Genomic DNA, 24,870 nt, shown 5'->3' with positions numbered 1-24,870 from the left:
TAGTAATTATTGTATCTAATTGGTCCATTCTACTCCCATATTATCTATGCATAGACAAAAAAAATAAAATAAAATAAAATAGATAGGTAAGTGAGAAAATAGGAAGCTGCAAATCCGGCGCAAGTTGCTATCAAAATCCAGATCTACTCTTAAATTCTCATTCACAAAAGTCTTTTAAGAATAGGTTCATTATAGAATTTAAGTTGTACAATAATTTATTTTACATTGTAAATTTAATTTTATCTTTATATACAAATAAGGTACTACTATTTTTAACTTGTTATAAATGAGCACTTCACATTTTCGATTAAGTAAAATACTCCTCAATTTACATAGTTTTAAGGAGCAACTCAAAATTAAAAAAAACATCTTTATTTTGAAATAATAAAAAAGTAATTTTTGTTTTACATGCAATACTAATTATTTTCCCCAAGTTATTTTTAAGATTTAAGATTATATGTCAATTATAATATGTATATTACACTAAAACGGTTAAATTAATCGTATTCTTTTACATGTGAAGTTTAAATAGACAAGTAAAAATAAATGAAAAGAGTACTATGTAGTATAAGAATTATAGATCTTAATTTATCGTTACTATCTATCTAAATATGTTACATCAAATCAGACGAATAAAAATAAACGGATAGAATAAGAAAAATATTAGTTAGTGATCCCACTCATTAAAATTAAGAAAGACGAGTAAGTGACTCGGTTCCTTTTAATTGCGTCACTTTCAACAAATCTTTAAATAATGAAGAATTACAGTTGCTATTTGAACTCTCTCTACTCTACTAATCACTTTCTATCTCTACTTTAACTGCACTCTGAAATATGTGTATACCTATTTCACAATAGAGAGCTTCTTAATTAATTATTTAATTAGTAGTACTATTAACTACTACAACGTATTAATTAAAAAAAATTAATTATTTTATTTTTCATAGTCCTCATATATATATGAAAGGCCTTTCCAAGAAGAGAAGATTGAAAGAGTGATTTTTTTTTTCTTTTGTTTTCACGGGTGAGCGCACCTGTAGTGATTGGATCCATACTTCTACTGCATTATATTCTCAACCCCTTTTGTTTCTCTCTCTATTTTATTTTTGTTCTTTCTCTCTCTTAACAATCCAAAATTTGTTTCGAATGTGAGAGAAGAGTGGAAGCTCAAGTTCAGGAACAAGACTGGGAATTCTTTGATTTGTGGGAATTTGATAGAAAGTTGAAAGCTTTTTTGCTATTAAGAAATTGGGTTTCATTTATTTTTGGGTTTAAGGTATTCAAAACCTTTCCTTTTTAGCAAATTGTAACTATTTCTTTTCTTTTTTTCCTTGGTGGGTTTTGCAAAAAGATTCCATTTTTGGGTTCTACTTATTGAATTGATCTAAAATGGGAAATGGGGTTTTTTTTGGGTTTTTAATTCTGTGCTTGTGTAGTATACTGAACTGACTTTACTTCCATTTCTACTCAACTAAATCTCATATTTTACTTGGTGGATAAGGAAAGAACTTGTTTACACTGTTTATAATGGCATAAGCATTTATTGTTTTAGTTGAATGTATCTGCTATTGTTTAAATGTTTCTTGAAGTTGTAGTATTTGATTGTTTTGTAAGTGATACTGTTGTGAAGTTTATTTGGGGGTCCATGGATCTAGTTGGAAAAGTGTGATTTGATCTTGTTCCTTGAGATAGAGTTTATTTATTCAAGTTATTGTTTATTTATGTGAATAAAGTTTTGTTCTTGGTACTATCTTTTTTATAATTTGTTCTGCTTGGGGATTATCAGGTTGGAACATGTCAAGGCCACTCCATAGAGGTGTGTCAGGTGGGGGGAGGTTATCAGTTAATGGCCCTGATTTCTGGGATGACTCTCAAATGAAAGATAAAATAGAAAAGGAAGATTTGGAGCGTAATCGCTCGCCTGGTGATCTGACTTATTCACCTACCAAATTCCTTTGCCGGATTCTGTTTCCAGATAATTCTCCTTCAAAACATAATTTGGGTGAAAATGGCTTACTTTCTGATCCATTTAGCCCTGGAACAGGAAGAAATAGACTCAAGTATGCTTTGGTTTTGATCAGGCTGAGCTTAGTTGTCATAATACTTCTTGCCCTTACTGGATCTTTTTGGTGGACAATTTCGATAACTTCCTCGTCGAGAGGTCATATATACCATGGATACAGGCAGCTTCAGGAGCAAGTAGTATCGGATTTGAGAGACATTGGACAGCTCTCTCTTGGTGCTACAAATGTGAAGGATATAGAGTACTGTCCTCCTGAATCTGAGAACTTTATTCCATGTTTCAATGTGTCAGAAAATCTTGATTTGGGCCTTTCTAAAGGTGAGGAGGTTGACCGCCATTGCGGACCTGGTTCAAGACAAAATTGCTTGGTACTTCCCCCTGTTAATTACAAGATTCCTCTTAGGTGGCCTACCGGTAGAGATGTCATTTGGCATGCAAATGTTAATATTACTGCTCAAGAGGTACTCTCCTCTGGAAGTATGACAAAAAGGTGAGTGTAAAATGCGAGTTTCTTTTGCTTAACTTGATTGTATTATCTGCTTCTTTGCTTATTTTTCTCCTCAAAACATGTAATGTTAGGTTGATGATGTTGGAAGAAGAGCAGATTTCCTTTCGGTCAGACTCTGCCATGTTTGACAGCATTGAAGACTACTCACATCAAATAGCAGAAATGATTGGGCTGCGGAATGAATCAAACTTTGTACGAGCTGGAGTAAGTATATTCTAATTGTTGGGACTGATTTCTGGTGTACTTCCACTGCTCCAGAGTTCATCCTTGTATTCAGAATTCCTTATCATATCCTGCTACTTGATTTAAAAAACCATCGTGTGCTAAAATTCTGTTGACCAGTGAACAATGGTTTCCCTTCCTTTGCTTACTGCATGCATATCTGGATATATACTTATATTATTTACGTATATTTTTTCTGTAGTCCTTAAGAAAGCTTCTACAAGAACTATATCTCATTGAGTTTTCGTTTAGATTTCTCTTCTGCTCTTGAAGGACTGCTTCTGTCAGATTAGGAAATGTTGGTTCTATTTTCCTTTTTGTCTGGTGCCATTAAAGTTGCATCAAACTCTAACTACTTGATACTTTTGCTTCCTTTTCAGGTCCGAACTATTTTGGATATTGGATGTGGCTATGGCAGTTTTGGGGCACATCTCTTTTCTAGCCAACTGTTGACCATGTGTGTTGCGAACTATGAAGCTTCTGGCAGTCAAGTTCAGCTGACACTTGAAAGAGGTCTTCCCGCAATGATTGGATCATTTAATTCAAAGCAGTTGCCTTATCCATCTCTTTCCTTTGATATGATACATTGTGCGGAATGTCATGTTGACTGGGATCAGAAAGGTACTCTTCATAATTATGTACTTCGTTAATATTCTTGCAAATGTTTAACAGTGGAGTTTAAAGTTTGGGTAGAACCTTGTTTAGGTCTCACTTTCATATGAATTAGTTACCAAGTGATGTTTCATAATTCATGCATGGAATTAGGAACATACAAGATGTTGCATCAGGGGATTTTAATTGGAACAAGTGAAATCTTGACAAGTAGTCTTTTTTCTCAACATGACTGTGCTCCTATACTTGAATGATTTAAATCAGTTGTGATGCAGTTCCAAGGCCATTCCCTCTGCTTGTATCCTGAAGAAAAGGGATCTGACATAAGTTCATAGACATCAGCATATAACAAGTAATCTTGATGTCCAGTATGTTTCTCATACTTCCATTTGTAACAAACGTTCAGGAAGAACTGAGTTTATACGGGTTCTTTCAAATGTTAGATCACTATTCACTGAAGACTAACAAATCTCAGGGGAGGGAAGTTGGTGCAACCTTTAAATTTTTTTATTTTTTTTTATGTCTGATGTCCTGGTCAACTTGTCACACCTCTACTGTTGTACTGTATACCTGTGACCTACCAGCACAGGTCTCAGCTAAGTCTGCCAACCAAAGCTTAGATCGATGGTAAGAATTGAAATTACCTAGTGTTTTCTTTTGCCTCCACTTTTATTTTAACCCAAAACCTCATGGTTCTTCTCCCACTTCATTGACCACCAGTCCATATCCTTGGCCCTTGGGTGCAACTCTCTTCCCTCTTTGGAACTGCTAATAACTATTACTTGATGGTAAGAATTGAAATCACCTAGTGTGTTTTTATTGCCTCTGCTTTGATTTGAACCCAAGAGCTCATGGTTCTCCTCCCACTTCATTGACCATGCTCCATATCCTTGGCCCTTGGATGCAACACTTCTCTTTCCTATTAGGATCAGCTAATAACTAGCACTTTAGTAGTTATTAGCTCCATAGTTTCTTCCTATTGGGATGCTTTCCGTAAGTTCAACACTATTGTGATTCTGCTTTGTATAACTAACGTACATGTTAAATCTTGTATACTATCATTTATTGAGGCCATAATAATATCTGAATTGTGGTGCAGATGGTATTTTTCTTGTTGAAGTCGACCGATTGTTAAGGCCTGGTGGATATTTTGTCTGGACTTCAACTATTACGAATACTCAGCGCTCCGTCCGCAACAAAGTGAGCCTCAAAAAATGGAACTTTGTCCAGAATTTTGCTGAAAGTATGTGCTGGAAGCTGTTAGCCCAACAAGATGAAACTGCTGTATGGAAAAAGACAAGTTTAAAGAAATGTTATTTTGCAAGGTGTGCAGACCATGTGCACTTATCATCATTTCAATTTTTATTTCCCGACCCTTAATAGGTTATATCTTTGATCAAGTGGCATGTAAGCAATGATTGTGTGACTATAAAGAGTTGCCTCTATTTACAGGAGACCAGGTGTTGGGCCTTCCATCTGCAGTAAAGGACAGGACATTGAATCCCCGTATTATCGACCTCTACAAGCATGCATTGCTGGAACCCAAAGCCGCCGATGGATTCCTATTGAAGAAAGGACAAAGTGGCCTTCTAGGGCCAAATTAAACTCCAGCGAACTTAAGATTCATGGTAATGGGGCATCCTCATTTCAAAAGTTTTAAATGTGGAACACTTTGTTACATGATGTTATTTAGTTTCCTCTGAACATCTAATGATAGTGCTCTGTGTTTTATTAGGTTTGTTATCTGAAGCTCTTGCTGAGGATTCCCTTAACTGGAATTCAGCAGTTAACAATTATTGGTCACTTCTTTCACCTTTAATATTTTCCGATCACCCGAAGAGACCTGGTGATGATGATCCTTCTCCTCCCTATAATATGCTTAGAAATGTGCTGGACATGAATGCCCATTTTGGTGGTTTGAATGCTGCTCTACTGGATGCTAGAAAGTCAGTGTGGGTCATGAATGTTATCCCCACTAGTGGGCCTAACTATCTTCCCCTAATTCTCGACAGGGGATTCGTTGGTGTTTTGCATGATTGGTAATTTCTCTTCTCTTTCTCTAGTGAAGGAATCCACTGGATAAGTATAAAGTCTTAAAACATGCAACATTTTCTAGTTTACATGATAAAGAACGCTAGATGCATAAATCTTCTAATAATTGTCATACCTCACAAGTCATATTATTTGGTTGAACAACACTTTTCACTTTTCACAACCTGTTGGCAGATGTGGATACAAAATTTGAAGTTTATGGGTTCTTATAATGATCTCAAATTAATATACGATAAAATTGAGTTCACAGTCAAATATTTATAAATATTTAGTGGATTTCTTAATATATATCCATGGTTTTGTGCAAAAGCTATTGTGTTTCCGTGAACCCATATATTGTGTTCTAGATCCATAATTGCTCATTGGTTCCACGATCTATATGATTGTAAGTTGTAACTAGGTTCAGTGACTAGATTTCCTTCACCAAGACAGCATCTTTCCGCAGAATTTCTTTGCCCTTATTTACATGAAATAAATTTTTTAGCTTTGGATTTTAACACTTAAAAGCTGGAGACGTTTATGCTCACTAGTAACTCATTTTTTGTGATTGAGATGAAGAGGGAGCATGTATATCATAAATAAGGAGCAAAGTACTGATAACTGAGTAACATGTTTGCCAATCTAAACTCTAGCACTTCTATTGACTTTCTGGGATCTTCATTTTATCCACTCGAAGGAACTTTTGGGCACTGGTTTGTGCTTGATCAATTGTATTTCTGGTGTTAAGAGAATACTGTATTGTATTGATAGTTGGCAAGAATCATACATGCTTGTAGATGACTCGTGTTAGTACACTTGGACCAACTTCTAAATGCTTTCAACATCGACTTGTTTTCAGTAATGAAAATGTTGACTTAAAGAAAAAAGGTTGATTGCAAGTCACATAAAAGCAGTTCATCTTGATTCATAAACTTTATCAAAACAACTTCGTTTTATTTGTTTATTTAATTTCTTTTAGGTGGATTCTGTGACTAATTTTGCTTTCTATTTCCTTTGCAGGTGTGAGGCATTTCCAACATATCCAAGAACTTATGATCTGGTACATGCTAATGGACTTCTGTCAATGGAATTCGGCCAACATATCAGATGCCCGATGTTTGACCTGTTTATTGAGATGGATCGTGTTCTTCGTCCGGAGGTATGTATATTTGTTGCTACACTTCTCATTTTGTAACTATGCGGCAGTTAGATGGAGTTCTTGATAGTCAACAAGTAGTGAATTTTCAAGCTCTAATGTATATAATGGTGCAATAAGACTAGAACTATAAAAACTCTATCATGATTCATCCACTTCTTTTTTACCAGCAACCAAAATGTTGTTCTGGGAATCAGAGGCAGGTCTTTAAAGTCTTGGTGGGATTTTGGTCGCAAAAGGAGTTGTGTGATTCAGCTTCTCCTGTTTTCCACTCCCATTAGTGGGTATACTGAGAAGTCTTTTTTCTTAGCTAGAGAGGCATTGAAGTGGGCTCCATAAGTACAGAACATAGTGGTGTAATGATGCAGCATATAATGCCCCCTCCAATAGCTCTTCGTCTTAGTTCATCCTTTTCTATCACTAGTTTCTCCTCCTTTTTCCTTCTCGTCCTTTGTTATAAGCATCCTTTTCTTCCTCCCACTCAAGAGCACAGGATTCCCACTTTGAATTAGTTCGTACAAGTTATAATGGTGTTTATATTCGCTCTTTGCAACCTGAATACTATACGTACTTATGGCATGTCTTATCGTTTCTACCTCAACATGCCACCATTTACCCTTTGATCTTGTATGCCAAAACACGTAGACCCACTTTCAGCTGTTTTTAATGTACCTGAATGCTGAGTAACGCAACTTCTTTTTCTTCGTCTCTTTTGTTAACCGTTATCTGCATGCTGCAGGGCTGGGTGATTTTACGCGACACTGTCCCTCTTATTGAATTAGCAAGATCTCATGCAGCACGGTTGAAATGGGACGCGAGAGTTATAGAGGTAGAAAGCAGTGATGAGAAGCTACTAATTTGCCAGAAACCATTTTCAAGAAGACAAGCTAGCTAAAAATTGGCAAGGATCTCAAGATTTGTAGATGATAATAGTCATTTGTTTGTTGGATCATATTAATTATTAAACAGCAAAAATTTCACACAGAAATGGCGGTAACGAAAACGAAATTTTTTGGACAGTCAGAAAAGCAAGAGAGAGCACAAGAAGAGAAGACAACAGAATGGTTCTGCAAAGGGACCAAAACCACAACTCCTATGTAGCCGTAAGGCTTACATAGGGCCATGTAATTACACATTTGAGGCACAGTTGCAAATGGGAATTGTTTTAGGGGCTATAGTTTTTTCCTTGTGATGTCTCATTTTATAACTATACAAGCAAAAACAATATGTTGATTGAAATTGTGAAGGTATTATAGAATAACAGCAATCCTAGCTGCTGTATCTTATCTCAATTGCTTTGGCTTTTGACTCTTTTTTGATACTTCATTCTTCATAATCTGGCAATTGATTCCACTTCATTTTCGACCAATTGTTTTAACCTTTGGTAAAATGTTTTTCAATTTTCTCATATTTTTACGAAAAATATTCTTTTCAACAAAATAAGTTTCTTAAAAATGACTAGAAAACAAAGAACGTTCTAGACTAATTGTATATTCATCTTCCAACACACCTCCGACCTCTTATTCTATATCCCCTATTCGGCTATTCCCACCATCTCCATACCTTAACTTTTAGTCTGTCTCATAGTAGTTGTCTAGATTATATACTGAAATGATCAACCGGACATCGTCTTAGTAATGGGATATACTTTGGTTTTACTCTGCCTCATGGTATTTGTCTAGACTATATACAAATCATTTTTAAATAATGTTTTGTAATAAATTACTAATGCCTCCACTGTGAAATAAGAACCGACCTTAGCTCAGTTGGTAGAGCGGAGGACTGTAGTGTGCTTCATAGCAATCCTTAGGTCGCTGGTTCGAATCCGGCAGGTCGGAGTTTTTCTTAACAGTCATCTCTTTCTTCTTCATTTTTCTCCCTTTTTGGCATTCTTAAACCCTACACCTCAAAAACCAGAAAAATCACAAACTAAACGATACAAAAAATGACAGTTTGGCGTCTCTTTTGGACCAAATCCACCGCCATTTCTTCAAATTCAAAACCTTCACAACATTTCTCCTTAAACCCTAACTCAACTTTCTCTCAATTCACTGCCCACTTCAGACAATTTTCCACTTCCTTCCTCGTCACAAAAATCCCAAAGAAATTCCGCAAGAAGCGAAAGAAAAAGGAATCCCCACGTACCAAATTGGTTCAAACTCAACCAAATATCAATCCCCATTTCGAAAACATTCTTTTTCGTGATACCCATTTCAGATTTCTTACTAAAACTAAAGAATTCCTCTCCAAACAACCCCATCATGTACTTCCCCTTGACGATGCCGGAAAACTCCACCAGCAGCTGGGGTTCCCTCGTGGCCGGAAAGTTGTCCGATCCCTCCAACGACACCCTTCAATTTTCGAAATTTATCGGCATGATGATGGTAAGATGTGGATTGGGTTTACTGATTTGATGGAACAATTGTTGGATGAGGAGGGTAAAGTTATGAATGAAATGGAAAGTGATAGGGTTAGTGTAGTTAGGAAATTGTTAATGATGTCGAAAGATAAGAGAATTGCTTTGAGTAAAATTTATCATAATAGGCTTTTATTTGGTATACCTGAAGATTTCAGGGATAGGATAAGAAAGTATGAGGATTATTTTAAGGTGGTTGTTGAGGAAGATGGGAAAAGGGTAATTGAGCTTGTGAATTGGGATCCTACATTGGCGGTGAGCGCATTGGAGAAGGAGTATATGGTTGATGAGGATAAGGTGAAGAAGGCGTTTAAGTTTCCGATAAAACATGGGAAGGCATTGGATTTGGATGAAGGTGATGAGAGGAAGTTGAATTTGTTGTATACGTTGCCATTGGTTTCGCCTTATTCTGATGGGAGTAAGCTGGATTTGTGGACGGTGGAGGCGGAGAAGTTTAGGGTGGGATTGATTCATGAGTTCTTGAGCTTGACATTGGAAAAGAGAGCTTATATACACAACATTGTGGAGTTCAAGGAGGAGTTTTGTCTTACGAAGCATACTTATCAGATGCTCTTGAAACAGCCTCGGACATTTTACTTGGCTGGTACAGAAATGAATTGGTCTGTGTTTCTTAAGGATGCTTATGGAGAAGACGGGGTTTTGCTAAATAAGGATCCGCAGGTGCTGTTCAATGAGAAACTTCATAGATATGCAGACATGAAAGTAGTGAAGCCAAGCAGTGATGCCTATGAAACATGAAAGGTTGAATTAGCTTTAACGTCTAGTGTAACTTATGGTGATGATGGAGCGTCGTAGAGCAGAATTTACTCGAAGAATGCAGAAGAAGAATTATGGTGGACCTCATCCACCTATATTATATATCAAAGCAACACAAGTCTTGAGGTACCTAGAGTTGTTTCAAACACTCATTTACCATTTTCCTGCTGCCTATTGTTTTCAGCTGTAAATTTTTATCATGCCTGTACTCTTGTCATCTTCGAAATGTAGAGCACTACTGCATTCACAATGTAAGATAATATTGAGTATCCTACTATTATTTGAGAAGTTTGATTTAATCGAAACAAGACTTAGTTTGGGCGTCTAAATGAAATAATTCTTCAAGTTTAAGGAGCTGGCTGTGTATTAAGCCTTAGTTTAACCATGACTTCCATGAGTAGAAAATAAAACTGTATGATATGCATATTTTGTGAACTTTGTGCACTAGTTGGTTTTGGCACTACCATTATTTGAAGAGACAGAAAATAAGATGTATCAAAGAAAATAAAACTGTCCTTTATTAGGCCTTCCTAACCTTCGATGACAAACCTAGGATTGACCTCTTTTGTCTTTGTATTATGGTGGTTCAATCAATTTATCATATCCCTCTTCTTAAATTATCTACACATCTAACCTATGCTACTCAGGCTTTTCAAAAATGTCGATGGGGTCGTGTCAAATTCTCCAAAATTGTTAGATTCTTGGAGATCCGATAGCAACACTTGCGTAGAGTCCTAACAACATAACATCTAAGTAATAATTTCACTTTTTTTTTTTACAAAGATATACATCAATCAACGACAACCAACTATTGGGAATTCAGTGCCCTTGTTATTGCTATAAAGCCAAAGCTTAAGCTTGAGGAAACAGTCTTCCATGTCAATTTGAATACTAAAAGACTTGATTTTTCCGGATCTCGTCTGTTATTTTCAGATTTCTTATGTGTAAAACTAAATACGGATTTGTGAAGGACTACAAAATCAATTGGTCCAAGCTCAAGGAAATGGCGATAGCCGATATGTGTTAAATAAAGATTCTGGTTATTTCACCTGTCAAAATTAGTGGGTATTTTTTGTTTAATTTGTTCTTTCAGTGGAAAAGGATAGCCCAAAAATAGACAGAATTAACACTACTGCTTAGCTCTCTTAAATATTCTAAAAACAGATGGTGTGGTCTTAAACAAAACACATCTTTAAAGATTAAAGCATATGATTTATCAGTCTGGTGATGATTTCCATATGACTAATGAGTTGTCAATTTTGTCAAGAAGTTGTTATACTTTCCAATCTAATACAGTAGTACGTCTTCTTTTTAGTGGTTATCGTTGAAACAAACAGTCCACAAAAAGTTGGAAATTTAATGACTCCAAGAATCATTGCTTCTGTGGCTCTAACATAAAAATAAAATATCGACCCTTGAGATTTTGACGTTATTTACGCCTCTTTTACAATGCATCTTTTGGATTGTCTCTTCCTCTTTAAGTCAAAGATTCTTCTTTTTTCCCCTTTTTCATCATAAAATAAATGATTGTCTCTCCCTTAATAATTGAACTTCAGCTGCTAAACCTCAAATTTACTACTGTTTTGGTATATAGTGTTTTCTATTAGCTGGCCAGCTTACTACTGGGAGCAAAGTCCCCCAATATAAGAAGGGGTCAGGGGCCGTCTAAGCCTCGTCATCGTTGGACCTTGTTATCGTGTCAAAAAAGAATGTTATAGCGACCTTATGGGTCCTTGTAGTCAGGGGCTCCTGAATTGTTAAATTCATCATTGGACCTTGTTATCCTACAGAAAAAAAAATGTTGTACTTGTTATAGAGACCTTCTTGACTTGTCTTGTGCTGAAGATTTTTTGTACTTGAGCTCTAAGAATGAAGCGAGCAATTCGAGGTTAAACTGAAAAAAGAAATTGGAATGGATTAATCAAAAACTTTAACTTCACATTTTCAATTACAACCAATCCCCTAAGGAGCAAAACATCACAGCTTTGGACAGCTTATGTCTATGATGCATTTCTAACATAGATATTATTGCTTTCCTCACAATCTATCAGCAAGATACTCCCCAGAAGTGTACTTTACATGCGAATGAGTGAAAAAAGCAGGTTACTGATAGTTGTATTACTTCATAGAAAACCAAAAAGATCTAACACAAAATTCAATATCAATCAGAAGCAGAATAGGAATTCATTTATTAAGGTCCAAATCAATAAACATGCCAAATTTGAACAATCATAGAAAGCCATAACTACCTTGCTCTCAAACAGATTTTACAGAATGAGGAAGAACCTCCACAACTTTTAACATGAACGCCTAAACCACTCCCTAGCAGATAGATCAAGGCCGTGGAAGACTAAAGTTGAGTTCGGCTTCTTAGCCTATGCCTGCTCTTTTGAGAAACACCTGCGCTGCTCCTATGCACGCTTGCAGATGAAGAAGATCCAGTGCTTACCTTCCTGGTTGCTCTTCTATGAGTGCCCCGAGTGCTACTGCCCAGTGCTGCTTTTGCAACAGCTTCTGTTCCTACATCCCGTGCCTTTTGGGAATTAATTGGCTGCTTGTTCAGGTAGGCAAGTTTTGGGAGCAGGCTGCAAGCTGCCTTTCGCAGTTGGTCATCACTTATATTGATCTGAATTGGATTTCCCAATAGATTTAGAGCCAGAAGAGAATTGTAGTTTGCCACAAGCTGACCAAGCGCTTTAGTAGTTGTTATCTTGTTGAAACTCAAGTCTAGAACAGTCAGCTTTAGAAGTCTGTGCAGCCCTTCAATATCACTTATTTTGTTACCAGCGAGGTAGAGCTCTTTGATGAGAGTACAATTCGACAAACCTGATGCAATTTGAAGACAAATTCACATATTCAGGAGGTTGTTTAAGGATATAAAACTCGGATATTTGTGAGTCACTAGACGATATAGTTTATCTTTAGTGGAAGGTCTAAGGAAGCCACATACCTTGTCCAATTCGAGAGATTCTGTTGTAACTTAGGTCAAGCAAGCGCAGACGTGTCAATTCCCTCAGTCCTTCAATTGTGTGGATCTTGTTCCTTGATAAATTGAGAACATGAAGACCCTTTGGTAGTGATCCCGGAGTTATTTGAACTGCATTGTCCAAGGAAACATAAATTATGTTAATGGGGCTCTATGACCATTTCCTTTAGTCTAAATTAGTCTAGTACAAGTTGTCCTTTGTTTACATACCTATAAAGTTGCCTGATAGATTGACAGATCGAAGGCTACATAAGTGTGATATAGCAGGGATAACTTTCAGACCAGCGCTCGCGATGTGAGCAACCGTTGAGGAAGAATTAAGAGATCGGATGACTGTATTAGCATGTGCAACCTCTTCTGGGACATTCATATTTGGGTATGGGCTAATGAGAGGTGATTTACCAGCATCGGGCGAAGGCGAGATATCAACCTCATCTTCAACATGATCATGTTCATCAATTAAGCATGGTGGATGACTGGGAAGTTCATTCACCCATTCATTGATTCTCATAAACCTAGAGGATTCTTCAGGGAAAGCAACCCACTGGTTCTGTGGCCAAAATCCGCTTACTCCTCGGAATCCATCCAAAACCTCCTTGCCCTTGTCATTCCGCCCTTTGTTCAAGGATTCTGCAATGAACGAACCAGGAGATCCCAAGTTGCTCGAGTCCATGGCTTTCCCTAGTTCTAGTGTGTCCGAGGAGTACCCACCCTGCTGGTTTAGAGCAGTCTTAGCAAGGATTGGTAGTTGTTGGATACCACCTGTTCCTTGCACGTTCCTATGGCTCCATAGGAACAGTTTCCACCACAATTTTCTATTTCTGGATGGTAGGAGTTGGCTTGAAGAATGTTTCTTCAACATAACTTTGTCAGCACTGCGATGCGTTAACACAGAAGCTGGACTTCCTAAAGTCATCTTCTCAGCTAGTCTCCGCATTTCATCAAAAGATTTGGTCTTTGAGAGTGATAGCTGCTCACTCAATTTATTCACCATATCCCTCATTGCTAAATCGGAGCAAGAGCGTTGCAGCTTCGGAGAAGCCCAAGATTCTACTTTACCAAACCCCGGATCACTGATGTGTCCACTTTTCACAACCTCTGCATCTTTCTCAGATTTGTTATGATCCTGTTCATTCATTTCACTTCCAAATGAACAATTACGACGAATCCCTTCATCGAATGATTGATCATATTCTCCCCCTGAGCTACGACCGCGTGCTTGAAGATCGAAATCAGAGTTATCCCTTTTCATTGACAAGCTTTCATCATGCTCATCTTCCCCTTCATAAGCCACCTCTTCTACATCTCCCTTGACAGGACTTCCATGATTAGCCACCTCTTCTGTATCTCCCCTAACAGGACTGTCATGATTAGCCACCTCTTTTGTATCTCCCCTAATAGGACTGTCATGATTAGCCACCTCTTTTGTATCTCCCTTAACAGGACTGTCATGATTCATCACCTTAACATTGCTCCTAGAACTCCCAAAAGATAAAGGAACAACAAAGGAAGACGATTTCGAGTCATCTGTTTTCGTACTAGAGTTTACAGAACCTTCAACCACTACAACCACATCAGCAGTTTTTTTAGCTCCCTTCTCCCCCTAAATCAAGAAAACATACAGAATAAGCTCAAAACTTACTAAACTTTGACATGCATGTTCAAATTAAAGGAAGGCAGGGCTGTATTGAAAATTGAAACACACACCTTATCTTTCTTGCTTCTCCTCCCTACTGGACCAGAAAAGCAATTGCAAATTGCCATATCTTTCACTGCTACAAATCAAATCCTTTCCTTCAATCTCTTAGCTCCTCCTCTCAACCCCACACACACGCAAAAAAAAAGTTTTGATCTTTGAAACTTCCCAATTCACATATCAAACAAACAAGCAAAAAATCTCAAAAAGATGTCAAATTAGCCGTAATCAATAGGCAAACGCCAAAGCAATGAAAGAGCCCAATTTGACAAATATGGAGATGAAGAAAGGTAAGTTAAAAGTGAAACTCCAATAAATATCCTCCTCCTAGCCTCAACCCTATCCCATTCACAAGGGGTTGAGCCCTTCACTGGAGTGTTGGCCAGAGTGTTAACTACTGCTGCTTCTCTCCAGAAGCCTCACCAAAAATCAATCCCCTGCTCACACACGCACAAAATAAAAAACACCCATTAGAATTCCAAAACTAACTACAGATCCTTACCACAATCTTGGAAAATCTGAAAGTAAATACAAAAAAGCTGGAATCTTTATAAAGTTTAGAAACTTCTGCGTACATTACAAGCAGAATACATAGATGTTGTCAATCAAAATTGTACCTCTGAAAAAGAAAGAGTAAGCCAGGCTGTGACTTTGAGGTAAAAAAAATAAAAATCAGAAGAGAATATATCTGCTGCCGATAAATCCGAGAAGAATCAAGAAATGGGGTTCCAATTTAGCAGTAAAGAATGAGTCTTTTGATAAAAGAAGTCAAGAAGAGAATAGCGGTATTTTGTGATTTGAGAAGGAAAAGGCGATGTTAGAAGAGACCAGAAATAGCAATATAAATTTTAATACAAAAGAGCGATATATATGTACGCGCAAAATACACGGACTGAGACAACCATCACCTGCGGCCACACAACATGCTGTTGTTTGTAGCATATAATAAATACTTTTCTAAATCGACTTCAAACCCTAAATATGGCGAAAATTCTATTTAAAATATCAATTTGATGTATTTGAATATAATCAGAGTTTTCGTAGAGGATATGAATATCGGATATAAATTGTCATTTTGTATCTGATTTGAATATAATCAGAGGAAGGCTATGAATATCAGATATAAATTGTCATTTTAATGGATTTTGTATCCGATTTGAATACAATTGTAGCTTCAATAAAGGCTGTGATGGTAGATAGAATTTTTCTTTTAATAAAAGAAAAGGCTCTTTAAATAAAATATTTCTTGTTAATTTTAATTTATTCGTCATATATATATAATTTTAATAATTTTTATGATATAATAAAAGATAATAAAATTTAAAATATAAAATTATTTTAATATATTTAAAATATCCTAAAATTAAGATTTCATTTTTTTAACTTTTATATTTTTTAATTTCTTGAATTTCATATTTCCTTGGAAAATGGTAAATTTCAAGTGTTTGTTGGGATAGATTTATTTTAGGTGCTTTTAAGTCAAAATAAATTTTAAACAGTTTTGAAGTCTATGTTTAAAGTTAAAAAAATACTTATAAACACTTATTTTAAAGCCAAAATAACAAAAATAAGTCAAAAGCCAGAAATTCTAACTTAGGACTTTTCGCTTATAAGTCATGAGTCAAAAATCAAACCAAACAGGCCCTAAAACTTTTTTAAAAAAACATTATATCAAGTCAAAATCGAAAAAATAATATATTTTGGATTATTTTTTTTTCGTTTGTGTTCAGGTTAGATGAAAAACGACTTTCATTAAACATGGTTTCTTTTTCCTTAAAAAGAGGAAAACATTTAGCTTGGAATTATTGCTTTTAAAAAGTATTCTACCCGTTCTAAAATAAGAGTAGTTTTAATATCAAAAAAAAATATCCAAAAATAATTATTGCTTTAAATATAAGATAAAAATACATTTGGTTAATATATTGTTAAACTCAAAGTCTTATATAAAACTATAAAATTGTGGTCCAGTATCTTTAATAACATAATGATTTCTTAAATTTGTTATCTGCTGGCAAATGATAACGTAAATATTTAATTATGTTTGTCCCACTCTCCTTAAATATTACCTACTTTATTCAATTGTATCCAACCACCCTTATTAGTTATTAACATCAGTAAATTTTTTGTTAGTTAATCAGCACCAAGTTGTTACATTAAAATAAATATTGTTAGTTATAGTCTTGTAGAAGTAATCTAATAATTAATAATTAAATTAGTAGAATATTCAGTTTGTTTAATATTTAGTTGTAAGAGGAGTATACTATTTTATTTACGTGGCTATACAAATTCAAAGTCTAATATTTAATGACTTTTTTTTTGTACAAAAATCCAGATGATTTCTTTCTTTGACTTCTTTTAACATGTATATACTCATGGGTCATGCACTTATAATTAATATAATTCAACTTTAAAATAGTCCAATTACAAACAATTTTTTTTATGAGTATGATAAATTAAATATTACTTGCATCAGGCATGAATTCTTACAAGAAGAATTATATATACTTGCAAACATTCGTAAGTATAGTTGATTTGATGGTTTCATTATGCCTTAATGTATCATTCAATATTTATTGTATTTTTAAAAAAATTATAAATTCAAAATTCATTAGTAACTAATGAAAGTTCTATTTACCAAAAAAAGAAAAGATAAATGTAATTGAGTTAATGCATGGACATGATACGTTGCATGCAGTGGCTTAGACGGTATCACTGTTAAGGACAAAAATGGCTTAGGAAGAAAATCAATGAAAGTTTTGTTTTAGGCCTCTAAATTATTTTATATTTTATTTTATATTTTATATTTTATATTTTATATTTTATTGTAATAAGTGGATAGTAAAAAAAATAAAGCTGTTATTAGAAATAAATAAAATAAAAATTCAAGCTCATATTAGAAAAAAATAGAATAGCAAAAAATACTAACCTGACTTGGAAATTCAAGACGCCGAATAAGAATGATTGATGAAAAATTCACGGAGAAAAGAACAGAAAGAAAACAACGAACTCAAAAGTATATAATTATAATTCTAATTGACAAAAGTGATTTTGAATTCTATATTAATTCTAAAAATAAAAAGAATTGTTAGATTTCGAATGAATTGAAGTGAGATTTTATTTTATTATGAACAAATAAAATAAAAATTCAAACACGTAATAAAAAAATAAAAATACCAAAAAAATACTAACCTGAATTGAAGATTTAAGATGCCGAATAATAATATTGATGAAAAAGAATAACAAAGAAAATTGAACAAACTCAGAAATCAAAATATATAAATACACGGATTTAAGGCAACACAATTCTTATGTAACTATAATTGTAATTGATAAAAGAGATTTTGAGTTTTTATATTAATGCTAAATGTAAAAAAAGTTGTTAGATTTTAAATGAATTATACTAGAACTATAATTCTAATCGATAGAGTTTGAGTTTTATATTAATTTTAAAAATTAAAAATTAAAAAAAAATTATCAAACTTTGATTAAATTAAAAGTGGGTAGATAGGTTTTAAATGAAAGGACCTTCGATATGCTTAAATCTGCCCCTGGTTGTATGCTACTTATATAATTCGATTTTTAAATAATTCAATTAAATACTATGAATTCAATATTTATTAATTATTTAATAATAATTTTACATACACAGAGGAAAAGTCCCACTCAAAAAAATATCGGATTCGATTAAAGTTTCAACGATTAAGCTTACGTCCACCCTGTCCACATGGTGCATCCTAGCAATATTATATCGTTCAACTTTTGATATAATTAGAAGTAAGACAAATTTTATAGCCCGTTTGGCCATAAATTTTTTAAATAATATTTAAGAAAAATTTGGCAAATAATGTTTGTCCATATAATTTGTTATTATTTGGCAAATATTTTTGGCAAATATTTCAAATTTTCAAATACTATTTTTTTCTAGTATTTGGGCCAAATATCATTATTTGGGATATTTTAAAAATTAAAATTTTATCCCAATCTTTTATCTTTTACAAAAACACCCTCTCTAGTATTTGCTTGCGTTGTATTACATCATTTTTTACGTGAACACCAAAATAGTGATGAAATATTTAGTGAATATTAAATAATGATATGATTGTTGATGAAAATTATTAAAAATTGGTTTTAGGTGACAAAGTCATGTATTTTATCTACTTCACGATGTATGGAATAATTCTTGTTGCACTCACTCCAAATTACCACATTGCTTCAGTGTCATGGACATTATTTGTTATTGTTGTAACTAACATTCAATTGACTTGTAATACAAACTTTTAGTTAGTTTTGATAGTTTTTAAAACTTGTGTGTATAAATCATATTTTTATAAAAAGGTGAAATATATTTCCCAAATTTTATGGTCAAACACATGGTAAAATTTCACTCAAATAATATTGCCAAGAATATTTGGAAATCTATGGCCAAACGCTAGCTTAGTGAAATTGAAAAGTACTTTCATCAAATTAGCTAAAATATTATTCTCCTTATCTCAATTTCTTATAACTATTTGACTTAACATATAGAAAAAAAAAGATTTAAATATCGTTTAATCAATTTATATAATTATAAGAGACAAGAATATATTTCTTTTTAAATGACATTTATTTATTAAAATTAAACAAATTTAAAAGAGGCAAAATATAGTACATAGTACAATGTAGAAGGTGACAATGCATCGGAAATAAAATAAAGACTACAATAATAATAATAATTAAGTATTATTTTATTGATTAATTTTTTATTTTTTTTTATTATTATTATTATTATTGATTAATTAGAAACAAATATTTCACTTTAAAACTTTTAATGAGAATCTTTTTCATGGGTCCACAACCACGTGGCGAAGTAATACGGTTTTTGGGACCAATTTGACAATAACAACTCCATTACTGTTCCACGTGGACACGGCTGAAAACGTTAACGTCATAAAAAGCAGAAACGATGTCGTTCCGTACGGTGTACGACAACAAAATTTTTAAAGAAAACGTTACCATTAAAAGACTGATATAAATAATAATGATGTTTCTCTTTTAATAAGAGATTTTAAATTCAAATTAAGATATTAAAAATCATTAATAAAGAGCAATTTTTTTAAATTATACGATACTAATTTAAAATAATCAAAATCCAATATTAATAATAAACACAAAATGAAAAAGTCATTTGAAAGGATCATATTTTAAAAGCAGCTTTTAGCAAATTTGAGGAGCCATTTAAATCGTGTTCTTATCTATAATTAAATTTGGAGATAGCTACATATTCCGCTAAATCTTTATTTGAGATCTTTATTTGATTCTCATGTTTTTTAATTGGAAAAGGGTTAAAAATATTTTAAAATTATTTTAAAATATTTTAAAATTTCTCTTATTCACTTATTGGGTTAAAAATATCCTTTCATCTATCTTTCTGGTTCACAAGTATCTTTAAATTAATAATCTTTTTTTTAAATTATTATTATTAATAATTAATATGTGGCATTATTGGATAAATTTAAAATTCAACTCACCAAATTTTTTCTACCATTTGATCTATATCCATATTCTTTGACCCAAATCCAATTAAAAATTTTATCGAAAATAATAAATTTCATCATCTCTTCTCTTTTCTTATTCAACAATTTCAAAATAAAATTAATGATTGAATCAATTAGTATTTGAAATTTGAAATTGACATAATGGTATTTGAATTTGATCGTATCAAATAGAACTAAAAAGCTCTTTTTGATTGTGCTTGAATTTGTCTTTCTTGATTCTTCCTTTTGGTTCATACCATGTGAAAAATTATTTTTTTTTTATGAGGAAGTTGCACTAGATAGCTCTTCTTAATCGTGCTTTAATAGTGAAAATGAGATAATTTGAGTTGGGTATTTTTTTTTTCCTTTTGATTCACATCCTTTTCAAAAGATTCAATTTTCATGGTTGAATTGCAGTAAAAGAGTTATTCTAGATTGTGTTTTCATGGTGGCATTGAGGAAACCTGAATTGGGTCTTCTTATTTACTTCTTTTTTTTGGTTTACTCTTTTCAAAGATTCAATTTTTCACAATAGAGTTGCACTAAAAAGCTCCATTTTATTGTATTTTGAGAAAAGGATCAAATATGTCTCTAAACTATTCCAAAAGTTTAGATATACCATCCGTTTAAAGTTTGGTTCACTCATGCCCTTACGTCCAACTTTTGGTTCAAATATGCCCTTATGGGCGTTAGTTGTCATGTTGACATATCAAACTCATTTTTCATTTATTTAAATGTCACATCGAATTATAATGTCATTTTAACCTTACTTCATGACATTTATATGAAAAAAGGAAAAATATTCGGACTCATAAATACCTAATCCGATCCATAATTCAAACCCCTTTTAAATAAATTATCCGACCAATTTTTAATAATTTTGTTTAATTTTTATTTTTTCGATAAATTTCAAAAATGAGTAATTGATAAATAAAAAAATATGAAAAAAATATATATAAAATTAACGCAGAAAATTCACTAATAAATATAGTAACCATAAATCTAACATTTCAATATTTTTTAAAATTTTTTAATTTTTTCGGTAAATCTAGAAAATGAGTAATTAATTAATAAAAAATATGAAAAGCATGAAAAAAAATATAAATTGACGCCAAAAATTCACAAATAAAAATATAACATTTAATTCTACAATTTTTTTCTAAATTTTTATTTTTTTCGACAAATCACGAAAATGAGTAATTTATTAATAAAAAGGGAAAAATATGAAAACAAAATAAAAAATTTACATCAAAATTTACAAATAAATATAGTAACCCTTAAATTCAACAATTTCCACAATTTTTTTATTTCATATCTTTTTCATATTTTCCTATTTTTTATTTGTGAATTTTTTGCGTAATTTTTAAATTTTTTCATATTTTTTGTTAATAAACTCATTTTTGTATTAGCCGAAATAATTAAAAATTAAAAAAAATATTGAAATTGTTGAATTTAAGGTTACTGTATTTATTTTTTAATTTTATATTTCTTTCATATTTTTAATTAATCAATTGCTCATTTTCGAAATTTATCGAAAAAATTATAATTTTTTTTAAAAAAACTGTTTAAATTGAATTTAAGGTTACTAAATTATTTTTGAATTTTTGGGGTTAATTTTATTATTTTTTTATATTTTTAATTAATCAATTACTCATTTTCGGAATTTATCAAAAAAATAAAAATTAAACAAAACTGTTGAAAATCGATCGGATAATTTATTTAAAAGGGGTTGATTTATGGGTAAGATTACGTGTTTATGAGTCCGAATATATTTCTATTTTAATATAAAATGTCATGTGGTAAGTTCAAAATGACATGACAATTTCATGTGGTATTTAAAGAAATTAAAAATGAGTTGGATATGTCTAACATGACAACTAACGCCCATAAGAGCATGTTTGGACCAAAAGTTGAACGGCGAGGGCTTGAGTGAACCAAACTTTAAACGGAAGGTATATTTAGACCTTTTCGAATAGTTTAGAGGCATATTTGACCATTTTTCTTTGTATTTTAAAGGTAGCATTTACCAAATTCTAACACAATCAAGAAGAGCTTTTTAGTTCTAATTGATATTAAATTCACTAGTTATCATTGATTGAGATTGTATATAGTGATGAGAAGAGAACAAGTTATTAGGTTGGAATGGTAGAGAAGAAATATTTAAATCTTTTAATTTTGATGAATTTTTAATTTGATTTGGATAAAAAAAATGTGGATATGAGTCAAATGGGTAGAAAATTTTTTGATCGATTGAAATTTAAATGTATCCAAAAGGAAGATGTCACATAATAATTAATAATAATAATAATTAAAAAATAAAAGATTGTTAACTTTAAGAGTAATTATGGACCAAAAAAATGAAAGGATGGATATTTATAAATCTTTTCGGATAGTCCAAAGATATTTTTGACATTTTTTCTTTTTTTTTAACTAACAATTTGGTTTGTTTTTTTGTTTTAAAAAATTGTAAATGATGAATAAAATAATTTTGACTATATTTTCATCACAAGAGAATCTTCTATAGAGTTCGTTAGGTGGTTAGTCAAGAAACATGTACCATAGTATTTTATATGATATTTGATTATTGATTTACAATTTTATATAATTAAATGTGTATAATTATAAGTCAGATTAATTTATGTGTTATTTTATGTTTAGTAAAAGATAAAATAATTGAAATATAAATAAAATTACGAGCAATCTGTCACAAACTTAGAGTCTTTCACTAATGTTTCGTGTGACATTTGATAATTTGCACAGACCATTTACTCACATTTGAAAAGATCTATTTTTATCAAAAATTTTAGGAACAATCTGTCACAAACTTAGAGTCTCATTAATGTGAGAAGCTGTTTTATAGATCTATTTTTATCAAAAAATTTATGAGCAATCTGTCACAAACTTAGAGTCTCACTAATGTTTCGCGCCGCATTTGATAATTTTCACATTTGACAATTTAGTCACATTTGAAAAGTTTTGAAAGAAGATCTTATATTGCTTGAAAATTGATTACAAATTTTTTTGGATGTCTTACAAATGAATATTTCGTCTATTTATACAACAACCTTGGGATAAAGTGTAATTTAAAATTGCTTTACAAGTTCATAAAGTATTTATACTTTGATCTCTCTCTAGAATACTCTACATATTCTTGGATCTTCCATGGCCTTCTTTAAAAATCTAACGGGTTTTAGAGTTCTCCATAAGCCTCTCCACAACTCTAGAATCTTCCACTCTTATATGGAGTCAAAATTTCACTAACAAACTTTCGGGATATGACAAATCAATCAATAACTAGAAATTTGAAGATTCTGCTAAATCTTTATATGTTTTTACCCACAATTTTGGCTGTTTCAAGGCTGCAAAAATTGTTTGATTTTAAAAAATATATATAAATTAGAATGAATTCTAACACAGTATGTTGTGATTTGTAAATGATGAATAACATAATTTTGACTTTGTTTTCCTCACAAGAGAATACTCAATGTTAAAGTTTGTTTGGTGGTTTGTCACGAAACGAAATATTCATGTACTAAAAAGTTGTTAAAAAGGAAAAAAGACACACTTCAAATCACAGAGAATATATATTAAAAAAAAAATTTAAACAACGTATGTATACACGTAGAGCATGCTTAATATAATCAATGAAGGAGCTAGAAGTTCAATTACGAGTTCGGACAAATTTAACAACTTTTACTCTAATAATATATTTATCTAAAAATATTCATTGTATATATTCTTATATTAAATTTAGAATCTAATTATTAATATTCCAATCATTATTTCAAAAATTTAATACCATAAAATTTAAATTCTAACTTCCCCTCCGATATATAGTATTCAACTTTGAAACAGCCCAATAACTAACCAGTTTTCGTGCAATTGAAATTGATAGTACTATTGTGCATGAAATTTTAATGATTTCTTTGCTCAACTTTTTTAACATTAATATATACATAGAGCATACACTATAGTGTTTGCCTTTTAAATAAATTAAATCTAGAACATTTTATTTTGAATGAAATTGAATATTATTGACTTTTGTTGTTATATTATGTTTCTTTTCTCTATTGGATTTAACACGATTTTTTTGTAGTTATTTTGCTTTGCACATTTAATTTGGGGTATGTGTTACTTAAAACTGAGATTTTATGAAAAATAATATTTTAATTTCTACTCTCCTCAAAGAAATAAGGTTTGCATCGCTCTATTATTTTGAGATCAAACTTATGAAATTATATTAAATATATTTATTGTTGATTTTTTTATACACAAAAGGAAAAATTTAATGGCATATCGAACATATTAATTAGAAAAATATATATAATAAAAAGCTTCAAATATATTGGATTGCCTAAATTTTTTCCTCTTTTAAGGTTGTGTTTGGTGCGATCAAAGATATTTTTCATAAAACATATTTTTTAAAAAAATAAATTGATATCTGACTTATTATCTAATATTTGATAAATAAATAAAAAATTATTATCTTTTAAGAAACAATGTAGCAAAATACGATATAAGGATAGAAGGCAGATGGTGGGGAGTGTGTATCCGTGTATGACATTCTAATTAACAGTTATATAATATTATATTATTTTATTATATGATAGAAATGACAAACAACTTAAAATTTAATAAATGAAAAAGGGTGATATCCTTTCCAATTTCCAAGTGCTTGATTTGAAGAAGTGCAATTTGGTTTATTCAAAAGATTTCACTTTTTAAAATATAATAAAAGAATAATCAAAAGTAAACAATCAAGTTGTATGAAATTTTTCCACAAGATGTTTTTTTTTGTTTTAATAAAGAAAAAAATATTGAGGTCTTATTATAGGGTCTTTGTCTATCGTAGGTAAAAGAATAGGTCCACGTGCATTTTACTTTTTATTCTTTTTGATCCGTTTCAAATAATATATTACCTGGTTATAAT

The 24,870-nt window shown here is 31.9% G+C and overlaps 3 protein-coding genes and 1 non-coding gene across 4 annotated transcripts; 3 read left to right on the top strand and 1 right to left on the bottom strand.

Moving 5' to 3' along the window:
* The first annotated feature begins 749 nt into the window (after positions 1 to 749).
* On the top strand, positions 750 to 7,844 carry LOC101257558 (probable pectin methyltransferase QUA2). Its single transcript, XM_010321877.4, has 9 exons — positions 750 to 1,276; positions 1,787 to 2,513; positions 2,603 to 2,735; positions 3,134 to 3,374; positions 4,465 to 4,690; positions 4,818 to 4,993; positions 5,101 to 5,404; positions 6,417 to 6,555; positions 7,292 to 7,844. Exons 2-9 carry the CDS (start codon positions 1,795 to 1,797, stop codon positions 7,445 to 7,447), a joined length of 2,094 nt encoding a protein of 697 aa, XP_010320179.1. The 5' UTR covers positions 750 to 1,276; positions 1,787 to 1,794; the 3' UTR covers positions 7,448 to 7,844.
* Positions 7,845 to 8,274: 430 nt separating this feature from the next.
* LOC101257259 (protein WHAT'S THIS FACTOR 1 homolog, chloroplastic) lies at positions 8,275 to 10,074 on the top strand. The gene has a single exon (XM_004237872.5). The coding sequence runs from the start codon at positions 8,498 to 8,500 to the stop codon at positions 9,725 to 9,727; it is 1,230 nt and encodes a 409-aa protein (XP_004237920.1). The 5' UTR covers positions 8,275 to 8,497; the 3' UTR covers positions 9,728 to 10,074.
* On the top strand, positions 8,304 to 8,390 carry TRNAY-GUA (transfer RNA tyrosine (anticodon GUA)). The gene is given in 2 exon segments: positions 8,304 to 8,340; positions 8,355 to 8,390. It is a non-coding gene; the product is annotated as a tRNA-Tyr (tRNA).
* A 1,825-nt stretch (positions 10,075 to 11,899) lies between the features above and the next one.
* On the bottom strand, positions 11,900 to 15,345 carry LOC101256969 (uncharacterized). The gene is made up of 5 exons (XM_004237871.5): positions 15,045 to 15,345; positions 14,439 to 14,864; positions 12,942 to 14,334; positions 12,696 to 12,842; positions 11,900 to 12,571 (listed from the first exon to the last, which is right to left on the bottom strand). Exons 2-5 carry the CDS (start codon positions 14,493 to 14,495, stop codon positions 12,096 to 12,098), a joined length of 2,073 nt encoding a protein of 690 aa, XP_004237919.1. The 5' UTR covers positions 14,496 to 14,864; positions 15,045 to 15,345; the 3' UTR covers positions 11,900 to 12,095.
* Positions 15,346 to 24,870: the final 9,525 nt, after the last annotated feature.

Source organism: Solanum lycopersicum, chromosome 4 (genome assembly GCF_036512215.1).
Source record: "Solanum lycopersicum chromosome 4, SLM_r2.1".
In the NCBI taxonomy this organism is placed as follows: domain Eukaryota; kingdom Viridiplantae; phylum Streptophyta; class Magnoliopsida; order Solanales; family Solanaceae; genus Solanum; species Solanum lycopersicum.
Note: the sequence above shows the minus strand (reverse complement) of the source record. Positions and strands in the feature narration are given on the sequence as shown.

Excerpts from the sequence above, each read along its gene's own strand:
- LOC101257558 (XM_010321877.4), top strand. The coding sequence starts at position 1,795 with ATGTCAAGGCCACTCCATAGAGGTGTGTCAGGTGGGGGGAGGTTATCA. Across the intron at positions 2,514-2,602 it reads TCTGGAAGTATGACAAAAAG|GTTGATGATGTTGGAAGAAG; the intron begins GTGAGTGTAAAA and ends ATGTAATGTTAG. Across the intron at positions 6,556-7,291 it reads ATCGTGTTCTTCGTCCGGAG|GGCTGGGTGATTTTACGCGA; the intron begins GTATGTATATTT and ends TGCATGCTGCAG.
- LOC101256969 (XM_004237871.5), bottom strand. The coding sequence starts at position 14,495 with ATGGCAATTTGCAATTGCTTTTCTGGTCCAGTAGGGAGGAGAAGCAAG. Across the intron at positions 12,843-12,941 it reads TCTATCAGGCAACTTTATAG|TTCAAATAACTCCGGGATCA; the intron begins GTATGTAAACAA and ends TGGACAATGCAG. Across the intron at positions 12,572-12,695 it reads AATCTCTCGAATTGGACAAG|GTTTGTCGAATTGTACTCTC; the intron begins GTATGTGGCTTC and ends AAATTGCATCAG.
- LOC101257259 (XM_004237872.5), top strand. The coding sequence starts at position 8,498 with ATGACAGTTTGGCGTCTCTTTTGGACCAAATCCACCGCCATTTCTTCA.